Raw genomic sequence first — 11,330 nt, 5'->3', positions numbered from 1 at the left:
CAGTGAGAGATTTTATTTTCTTGGGCTCCTTGATCACTGCAGATGGTGACAGCAGTCACGAAATTAAAAGACGCCTGCTTCTTGGGAGAAAAGCAATGACAAACCTAGACAACATCTTAAAAAGCAGAGACATCACATTGCCGACAAAGGTCTGTATAGTTAAAGCTATGGTTTTCCCAGTAGTGATGTATGGAAGTGAGAGCTGGACTATAAAGAAGGCTGATCACCAAAGAATTGATGCTTTTGAATGATGGTGCTGGAGGAGACTCTTGAGAGTCCCATGGACTGCAAGAAGATCAAACCTATCCATTCTGAAGGAAATCAGCCCTGAGTGCTCCCTGGAAGGACAGATCCTGAAGCTGAGGCTCCAATACTTTGGCCACCTCATGAGAAGAGAAGACTCCCTGGAAAAGACCCTGATGTTGGGAAAGATTGAGGGCACTAGGAGAAGGGAACGACAGAGGACAAGATGGTTGGACAGTGTTCTCGAAGCTACGAACATGAGTTTGACCAAACTGCGGGAGGCAGTGCAAGACAGGAGCGCCTGGCGTGCTATGGTCCATGGGGTCACGAAGAGTCGGACACAAGTAAACGACTAAACAACAACAAAATGTGGCCATTGCAGTAAGGTGATTCCTGCCCCCAGCAGAGTGTGTGTGCACACCAAATAAACTCAGAAAAGGTTCAGCAACTAAAATGATCAAGGGGGTGGGAAAGGGTACAGTGTTTGGGGCTTTTCTTTTCTTTTAAGCAAAAAGCAAAGTACTGTAAGATGCAAAAGGATAGAGGTGTATAAAATTTTGCATGACATGTGCAGAGAGTCTGCCTCCAGCCTTACTCATTCTGTATCCTCAAACCTGACACTGGAGGCAGACAATAGTGATTCCTCTCTCCGCCCCATCAGAGGCTTGAAGGTGGCATGGCAGATGAATCAGGGCTTGTACACTCATCTCACTGTTGCCTGTGCTCACACGTTTTTGCAAGGTTTTGGAGTGCTTGGGAAAAAAATAACAGCTGCAAATTTTGTTTGACCAGAAATGAAAGTGGAACAAAAGAAATAAATGTGTCTGCCATGGCAATGAATGATGGCTCTGCCGTATGACTCTCAAGTCTCTTGAAAACCATTGTCTGACTCCAGTCTGAGTCACAGTAATCTCTGGTGAGATTGTTTGCGTTTTTTGGTTTTCAGGAGTGCGGTGGCTTGAGTCTCTGTGCTTCATTTTGCACAGGGACCTGGAACTGAACGAAGGGCTCCGTGAGTTTAAAAGGAAGGGCTACTAAGCTAGGGCACCCATTTTGTATCATAGAGTTGGAAGGTATGTACCCCAAGGGTCATCTAGTCCAACCCCCTGCAATGCAGGAATCTCAGTTAAAGTGTGCATGGCAGACGGCTGGGTATGTTTAGCCTGGTAAAAAGGAGGCTGAGAGAGGATATGGTAGCCATCTTCAAATATCTTGGGGACTTTCACATGGAAGAGGGAACAAGCTTGCTTTCTCTTGCTCTGGAGGCTAGGACCTGAACCAATGGATTCAAATTACAAGAAAGGAGATTCCAACCAAACATCAGAAAGAACTTTCTGACAGCAAGAGCTGTATGACCCTGGAATGGACTCTTTGAGAATGTGGTTGGTTCTCCTTCACTGGAGATTTTTAAGCAGAGGTTGGATGGTCACCTGTCATGGCTGCTCTAGTTGAGATTCTTGTATTGCAGGGGGTTGGACTAGGTGACCGCTGGCATCCATTCTACGATTCTATGATAACAGGAGTGTCAGTTTCACCTGCAATTGCCTCCATGCTGCTAATGGAATCATAGTTCCAGGTGTCCGTAAGGTAAAAGGTAAAGGATCCCTAGACAGTTAAGTCCAGTCAAAGGTGACTATGGGGTTGCGGCGCTCATCTAGCTTTCAGGCCAAGGGAGCCAGTGTTTGTCCACAGACAGCTTTCCGGGTCATGTGGCCAGCAGGACTAAACCGCTTCTGGTGCAACAGAACACCATGATGGAAACCAGAGTGCACAGAAATGCCATTTACCTTCCCACTACAGCGGTATGGTATCTATTTATCTACTTGCACTGGCATGCTTTTGAAATGCTAGGTTGGCAGGAGCTGGGACAGAGCAATGGGAGCTCACCCCATCGTGGGGATTCAAACCGCCGACCTTCTGATCGGCAAGCCCAAGAGGCTCAGTAGTTTAGACCACAGCACCATCCACGTCCGTAACCTGACCTTGTGAGGGCTTGATGAGCCTTAGGAGGAGGAGCACTCCCCTTTCTGCTCTGTGATCCTCACAGGCATGCGGTGCAACCTGGGAGCTGTCTTGGGTGGTGAAAACATTGGAGAAGGGCCATCACTCAGTGGCAGAATGCACAAGGTCCCAAGTTCAATCCCTGGGTAGGGCTGGAATGTCTCTGCCCTAAAAGCCTGGAGGGCCACTTCCAGTCAGTGTAGACAAGACTGAGCCACATGAACCAATTGTCTGGCTCTGTCTAAAGCATCTTCCTATGTTCCTGACATTCTCCGCTAGGCTGGCCTGCCAAGATTTATGCCTGGCTGGGGGCAGGGCATGGGGTGAGTGACAGCACTAAATCACCCTTAGTCTGTCTACACGTTACCATTTACAATGGCTCCACTGGACGCCCCCTGCTGGCAGGGGTTTGGGGCGGGGCAGAGGTTATACAGTATACAGAATTTATAGCCCGTTCTTCATCAAATGTTTTCATTTCCAGAGCAGGGAACAAGGTAACAAAAATAAACAGAGAAAAACAAAAATGTCCCTATTTTCATTGGAGACATGTTGGAGTTATCCAACCCCCGAGCCGTCTGAAGGCAATCTTGTATAGGGAAGTTTTTCTAATGTTTAATGTTTTATTATGTTTTTATATACGTTGGAAGCTGCCCAGAGTGCTGGGGCAGCCCAATAAGATGTGTGGGATATAAATAGTAAAATTATCATTATGGAATGGGACGTCCCTATTTTCATCGGATAAATGTTGCAGAGTATGAGATTGAAACAGACTAAACAGCCGATGATCTTAGCCACAGCTCCCACTCACTCCCACTGACTGTGTCTCTCACACAAAGAGGGCCCCACTCCATGCCAACAGACTCTCACGCTGTGGCTTTTGAGGAACTCAACATCCTTCACACACCCACTGTCCAAACCATCCAGGTTCTCAACCTTAATTTTTGCCCACAAGCATCCACGGCAATTATCATCACCATCATCATCATCTCCCATCCCTTATCCGCAACAGAGTGAAATAAAATAAATAAATAACAAAACCCACAAAGGAAAAGGGGGTGGCAAAAAGTTACAGCTGTTGTTTCTCCTCTTCCCAACCCTGAGGAAATCCACAGGCCTCAAGGTCAGTTGGGTTGCCAGGTAGAGAGACACACAGATGGATTTGCAGACCTCCTGCATCTCCCTTCTCCTTCCCAGCTGGCTCAAACAGCATTCATGGTTCTCCAGGGTGTTTGAAGTCGTGGACACACAATGTTAGGCACAATCCATATCCGTCCTTGACAAGCACCGCCATTTGAAGCGTGTTCCCTCAACCCAGATTACATCCGATTTGGAAATGCAGGCCACATACGCTTTGCGGTTAAGCATAGGTGTGTGCATTTGAGACAACTTTTGCACAAGTGCATGCAAGTAACAGACTCGTGAATAGGAGGTTTTTTGGGGGGGGGGGCTAGTGTCCAGGTGCTAGGAAACCAAACAGGTAATGTGCATTGGGTGTATGTACAGCCATGTGCAAATGTGACTTGAAATGCCGGGAGGGGGGCACACACAACCTTGCTGTGTTTTAAACTCATCCCATATGTTGCCTTTGTGTAATCCTACCCCACTTTAATCTGGGAATGGGATCTTCAGGGCTACCACCAGGCCAGGGGTGGTGATGGGAGCCTGGCCTTCATGCCTTGAACAGCAGCCTGATAGGCTGAAACCAACAGCTGAAGTTTTTCATATCATGACATGGAGATCCCCCTTGTCCTGGACTGGATTATCTGCTCTTGTCCCTAAACACTGGCAAATTGCAACTTGAAACCAGTTTTTGAATTCTGGGGGAAAGGAGGGGCATTAAATTCACAAGCGCCACCCCCGACTCCCCAAAATGATAGTAAAATAATGCCCCCTAAATTTCCCCTTCTGGCCTCCTGATATATTCAAGCACTGCCACCATAAGTCTGCAGTCCAAACCAGATTTACTAGGGGCTTTAGTTAGCCCTCCTAGGTAGGGACAGTGTTCTCGAAGCTACGAACATGAGTTTGACCAAACTGCGGGAGGCAGTGCAAGACAGGAGTGCCTGGCGTGCTATGATCCATGGGGTCACGAAGAGTCGGACACGACTAAACGACTAAACAACAACAAGGTAGGGACAAGCCCCATGGATACAGTGGGACTTAACAGGCGAAGGATTACACTATAAGGAACCAAAATGTAAGAGACTTCCCCCTTCCTGAACTAGGTGAATCCCAGCACAACTATTTTTCTAAAGCTGAAGAGGAACGGAATTTAAGTTATGACAGGTATATCCTGAGCCTGAAGGAGAATCCGTTAGGGAGATTTATTGCAGCACTCATGAAACAGGCAATGCTACTTTTGTGTAATTGGAAGGAGTCAATGTAGTTGTCTGCCATGAAAATTAATCATCTTCCACAGGGGGGATTTTGGAGAGCATATTCCACCCTCCAGGTAGTTTCCAAATACAAAGGAAGCAGCTGCCTCCAAATACCTTGGACATGTTCCCACCTCTTTATTCCAACCAGAAGGCAGGGAATGGCATTCTGCATTGCTGAACTTTCGAAAGCATCTTCAAAGCCAGGCCCCACATAGGGAATTTTATACCAGCCAGTCCTTAAGTTTACAAAAGTGTGATTGATGACGGCCAGGAAAATGTCTTCAGCTGGAATATTCCATCTCTTGCAATAAGAATGGCTTCACAACATGGAGTTTTGCAAACTTGTAGTTTCCAAAAGAACAAAATCTTGCTGGTCTTGGATCGTTCTTACTCCAGATTTGCATTTCGTACACCAAGTGATTGAGAAGACTATGAAGACTTTTTGTTGACTTAACGTTTCCAGGGCTCAGTTTCCTTTCATTAGGTTCAAAATATGTTGAATGGCCATGCTGTTCTTTGCCTGATTACAATACATGAGTTTTCTTTTCTTTTTAGTAATGTGTATATTAGGTTTCATGCTGGATAGTTCATGGTGTGCCTAAACTACTTTGGCAGATAAAAGCCTCTGTAATACAGCAGCAATTGTGGAACTTGATTGCATTAAACCAGCAAGTCTTATAGAGAATGGCCTCATTAGACGTACATTATGGACTCATTCCCGGATGCCCCATTGATTCTCTGCTGCAAAACGGCAGGAGCCCCATGGGACGGGGGTCAGTGGTCATACGATTGAAAAAAATTCATTTCTCATAAAAGAAAGAAAAACAGTTGTGTTTTTTACTTTTTGGGAAAGCAGGCCATAGAGTGACTTGGAAGTGGTGGGGGTGGGTCTTCTGATCTGCCTTAAGATGTTTTTTTTCGTGGCATGATTCGTTTTGGAACTGTAAGATCATGACCGAAATCTCCTTGATGTTCAGGGTACACAAAGCTGATGGACTCCTGACCTCTCTCACACATCACCAGATTTTTCGTTGTGTGCATGCATACACACATTTAATGATGTACAGTGGTACCTTGAGTTACAAATGCCTCAGGTTACAAACGCTTCCAGTTACAAACTCCGCTAACCTAGAAGAGTTACGTAGAAGAGTTTGCCCCAGAATGAGAACAGAAATCATGTGCCGGCGGCGCAGTGGCAGCAGCAAGAGGCCCCATTAGCGAAAGCATGCCTCTACTTAAGAACAGGTTTCAGGTTAAGAACGGACCTCCGGAACAAATTAAGTTCATAACTAGAGGTACCACTGTATCTCATTTGGACTATGTTTTCTTGTGTTTGGTAGGTACCACTTGCATAGTGAACCTGTGGAATGCCCTGCTACAAGACGTGGTGTTGGGTATTAACTCAGATAGTTTTTGAACTGGATTAGACAAATTAATGAAAGGTACGATTATCGAAGACTTCAAGTCATAATGACCACATGCTGCCTCTAGGAAACAGCAGGGGGAGGAGAGGGCTGTTGTTTTTATGCCTTCCTTGTGGACTTCCCAAAGGCATCAGGTTGGCCATTATCGGAAGCAGGGTACACAGGGCCTTGGTTGGATCTGGAGGGTTCTTCTGTGCTTATAAAGCGCAAGGCTGGTCCCGCCATGAGCCACGTCTCAAGCGGTAGATTGAAAGGCGCAGAACGACAAATGAGCTCAAACAAGTGTACCCCCTTGCCAGCCACTGCCATGACACTTGAGCACTTAACTACCAGCAGCTGCCTAGCTAGGCACTTTGGTGAAATGTTGCGCGACTTGTGATGGCTTCTCTGAGACAGAGCAAGTTGCAACCACCAGCACTGCAGTGGCAGGAGTCCTGGCTTGTTTCAGGCAGCAAAATGGCCCAAGCTGGCCTTGATTAAAAATCTTGGAACCAGGACATTTACATTCCCTTCAACTACATAAGTCACCATCTGCCGGCCTCAGTTCCCCATTTGCAAAAAGATGATCATACAGGGCCTATCCTACAGAAGAGATGAGGAATGTAAATCGCAGAATCCGAAGCATCACCCAGATCATTTGTAAGAGGCTCTCAATGGGCGTCCTCGAGCCAATTAGCTAGCGGCATTGGATAGCATTCCTAACATCCCTGCTTCAGAAAAAATAAGCACAATGCACATGCCTATCTTTTATTGCTTTATGTTGGCTTTGCTCTCTGCTTTGCCTCAATCCCATTTCCTGCTCGTCAGCCAAATGCTACAAATGGAGAGTTGGTACACCCCCAATTGACACTTCATGGTGCAATTCAGCTTGTCCAAGATTAGCTACTGCCGATACTTATTGCCAAGTGAATGACTGCCCATCCCTCCCCTGGTTCCAGCTTGTCTGGGTACATATTACCATCTCATTATTCTGAGGTTTGAGGGTACTTATCAAGTCATCCACAGTTTGAACATTTCTCCATTCAGCACCTTAAGCATCAGCAACATTCTTTCAGTGACCCCTATGGATTGGGATGGTGTCCGTGTGACTCAGTGTCCTGCTTTAAACTTACTTGGAGCATGGGCCTGCCAAACTCTCGCATCAAACAAACACAGCAGACTAAGTAGGTATGAGGTTACTCCCAGCTTGTGTGCCATGGACCATGTCAGAAGCTGTAGTCCTTATAAAGCACATGTGGCAAACCTGAGGAAGGAGGAGGATCAATAGGGGAAGGGTAGGTGATGGTAATTTAGTGGTCTTCAGTTTCCAACAACTAGTGAGGTTGGTTGCTTGCTGGAAAGAAAAGACTACCAGAAACAGGAGACCATTCTACCTACTCACCCTCAAGCAGCTGAAGCTACAGCCTGGTAACACACATACGTAATCTGCAGCATGTCTATGACTCCACTCAACTTTTTGGAGTATTGATCATAGATTTCAGGATTCCACAACCAGGCCAGAGATGTCCCCCTCCCACAGTTCATTGCTTGCAAAAAAAATCCTATCCAATGCTATAAAGGTAAAGGTACCCCTGACCATTAGATCCAGTCGTGAACGACTCTGGGGTTGCAGTGTTCATCTCGCTCTATAGGCCGAGGGAGCCGGTGTACAGCTTCCAGGTCATGTGGCCAGCATGACTAAGCTGCTTCTAGAGAACCAGAGCAGTGCACAGAAACACCGTTTTAATTAAATCCTATAGCTTTAATTTAAAAGGTGTAACTTAACATGCAAATATCCCTTGGTTCAAGGTTTTTATCGTTTCTATTAGGGATGGGAGGGAAGAGAAGGGCTGCAAACTTTAATTGGCAGATCACAGCCTCAAAAATATACAATATGCCCTTCTTTCTGTCCTACCAACTGAAGTTTGCTCTTGCTGTTTATCAACCAAATGTTGATTAAGCCAGGCAAGCAAAACTAATTGATAGACGTTAGAGGAAGGTCTGCTGTATATTTTTGAGACTATTTTGGCTCTGGTGGTGGTAGAGTAGGAAATGGTAATATGTTTATTCCCTGCCCCCCCAACAGTTGATAGCTTATTTATTCAATTCTCTCTCAGTTCAGTTTCTCAAAAAATGCAGCATGCAAGTGTAAAGACCCAATTAAAGACAGATAATAAATCAGCTAAATGTTCTTTAATCAGTCAGTAGTCCTAGAGGGAAAACAGGCCTCATTTCCACTTTTAACACATCATTTTGTAAACTTGTAAAGAGCAGTATTCTATCCAATAGTTGCTGCAAATTTTTCTCACCAACTTGTTGGATTATGTGCATTTACCGGTATTTTACATGTTTGGATCTCTGTTACTCCTATGTGACCTTCTTTCCCGACAGCTTCAAATAGATCCCCAGAACTCAATTTGAAGTCATTCTAAAAATGAAGTGTACTGCCAGTTTTCAGGTACAATTAATGTGAAACTGAGCAAGTGTAGACATCACCCAACTGAATTGCTGCTAATGATGCGGGGACCAAACTAAAGGCATTGGATAAGATGAGGTTGCATTGCTAGCAGTCTCTTCAAAATAAATGCTTTGGGAGTAAACTGCCACTGTTCTGAAACAGAAATGGCAAGGGGGCCTCTAAAGAAGCTTTTAGTGATCAGAGGTGCCATAGCTGAATGTACACATTTTTTAAATTAAGCGTTAAGTTTTTGAATGCTAAAACACTAAGATTTCTCATGCTCATGCAGTTTCTTAAGTTATAACGGTGTTTTAAATATTAGCACTGGTTACCCAATCATTGACTCCAGGGGTGGGGGGGTAAACTTGAGTTTGTGGATTTATAAAGTCCTTCACAGCTGAGGCCAAGCATATCCAAAATGCCTCCATCCCTGTTCCGAAACAAGTTTACAATCTTCCTCAAATTTCAACCCAAGTATTAATTTAAAAAGAAAATCAGGAAGGGATATTTCCATTGTACATATTCTTCATGACTTAAAAACACTGATGCCCAATACAGATCAGGTCATAGCTTTCAAATCACAACCAAGTGCACTACAATATTCTTCTTTTATTTAGTTTAGAGAAGAATCTATCAGTACAGGTTGCAGAAAGAAAATGTTTAGTGCTATTTACAATTTGTTTTAAAACTCTGCTCTATACAAATTTAATTTTGATCATTATGAACAATATCTTTGTAGGCCTACTGCATATAAAGCATTTTGTCAAAGCAATAACATTGAATAAAATAACCTGATTACATTTAAATGAAGTTGATCATTCAGAAAACACAGAACATTTGTAAGGGCCATGGACTCAAGTACAGAACACAAATGTCAACCTGCAATTTTTTCTTAAAAGTCTAGAGCTATTTATATGGATTATTGTTGTATTATTCTACACTCCAATCTATATTTAAGTTCTATAGTTATGTTTTTATAAGATTTTTATTAAATATATTCTACACATTTGTAATTTCAACTAGGAAGAATTTCTCCCTAGTGGAAAAATATAAAATCTTTTATATTTTTTTACAGGTTTAGATGAAACTAACTCATGCTTTAGTGCTGTGCAATTTTTTTAGCATATCAATTTTTAAATTATATGAAGAAAATGAATGGCATCCTTTCTAAATATGTATGCTTTAAAAACCAGCTTTTTGATTTCCAATACAATTGCAAGCACTAACACCAAATGCACATAAAATAAACAAAATCTCATCATATGGCAGAGGTTTTTCTATGTTTTTTTTCCATTTTTTCCTTTTAGTTATTTGTTTGAAGTCACTAATGAGTAAGCATGACACTGGGCACTAAGGTACGGATGACTAAGAATGATTGAAAAACATCAATTGCTGATATTCAAAGACATAAAATTGATTAGTAAATGAGGTCTTCTAATATTTATGCACATTAATAAAAGCCTATGAACTACAGGAAATTGCCCCTCCCATATTAAGGCTAGGAAATGCACTCTCTGTACTTATTTGTGCTGTCTGAACAAGCACTCAACTAATGTACAAGAAGAGTGCACATCAATGAAAAAAATCAGTTTCAACAGCCCTCTACAGAGTGCTTTAAAATTACAGGCACATAGTTTGTTGCAGTGAAAATATATATATGTCTATAGTCAGACAATTTTAGTTAGTATTTTGTGCCAGTTTGGCCACCAAGGTTGACTTAGGTAGAATTTACTTACTTAGTAGTTATTTTTTCCCCTTTCAGCTGGCCATTACTGAATTTAAAGAATAAGACTGCTGATAGTATTTTCCAGTGCTGATTCCTTTCTCTGTGTTTGAAATACTTAAGAGCTTTTGATGATGAGGTCTATATATCGTCAACCATTTTTAGTGCAAATTGCATCTAGAAATCTTGATTGGTTAAAGTTCAGGTTAAGGATGATCTTATGGCAGCAATATGATTCCTGTTGAGAATAGTTAACCTTTTCTTGGAGAGAGAATGCATTGGAGAAGTGGAGAAGTGATGTATTAATAAGCTTGTTCAACAGCCTAAAACGTAGAAATAAAAAACTGTTCATTGTTCTAGAAAAAAAAAAGTGACAGCGTTCATGTAATATTTCAGTTCAATGGATTCAGACAGGTTTGTCCTAAGGGTGTTTGAAGCAATGTTGGTCTCCTCTAGTCCAGCGGCATGAAAGACGAAAACTATTATACATCACAAAGTAGTAGATACAGCAGAGCTTTTACAGGATCACACAGCAATTGCTCTCTCCAGTTTTTTCACGATTCCTCTGACCTGCAGAACAGAGAAAATGTTTTCAAGATAATTAATGCAAAATATTAATCTCTGTGTGCAACACAAAGGAGCAGAATAATTCTGAATGAGCATTACAGGCTTTGGTCACATGCCCTTAAAAGGGAAATTACATTTTCAAGTGTAAATATAAATTCAAGTGTTCTAAGAACCACAAAAAAATCTTTAGAATTCTCCTCAGCACAGCATTTTAATAAGTCACGAAGAGACTGTAACCCAAGTGCAAATACTTTGAATATGTGTCCATTGAGTCCAAGATAGAAGCATCAGCTTACCTTGAGAGTTTGGTTCTGGCAACGTCTCTCTAGCCACCAAATGCATCACCGTTGTCTTGCCAAAAGGAAGCTTTAATGCTGTGTGTGGGGAGAGAGAATTACTTGTTAATACTCTTCTTCATCCCTATAGACACAGTAATATACAATATCCAAACTGCGTATTTTCCAAAAGTGCAAGCTTTCACCATTTTATTTATTTCTTGTCACTTTAATTAGTCACTCTTCAGCTGGAGCTCTCAGAGCAGCAGCTTACAAATATAA

The 11,330-nt window shown here is 42.7% G+C and overlaps 1 protein-coding gene across 2 annotated transcripts in view; it reads right to left on the bottom strand.

The window, feature by feature from the left end:
* Positions 1-8,199: 8,199 nt before the first annotated feature.
* Positions 8,200-11,330, bottom strand: part of UBL3 (ubiquitin like 3) — a 52,735-nt gene continuing 49,604 nt past the window's right edge. For both annotated transcript variants that reach the window (XM_035114933.3, XM_088668234.1), the window contains 2 exons: positions 11,070-11,147; positions 8,200-10,776 (listed from right to left, as the gene is read on the bottom strand). In XM_035114933.3, the coding sequence (XP_034970824.1) occupies positions 10,724-10,776; positions 11,070-11,147 (131 nt within the window). In that variant the 3' untranslated portion in view covers positions 8,200-10,723. The remainder of the gene's footprint in view (positions 10,777-11,069; positions 11,148-11,330) is intronic.

This window comes from Zootoca vivipara, chromosome 4, assembly GCF_965207765.1.
Source record: "Zootoca vivipara chromosome 4, rZooViv2.hap1.1, whole genome shotgun sequence".
NCBI lineage: Eukaryota > Metazoa > Chordata > Lepidosauria > Squamata > Lacertidae > Zootoca > Zootoca vivipara.
The sequence above is the reverse complement of the archived record's forward strand: the minus strand, read 5'-3'. Positions and strand labels throughout refer to the sequence as shown.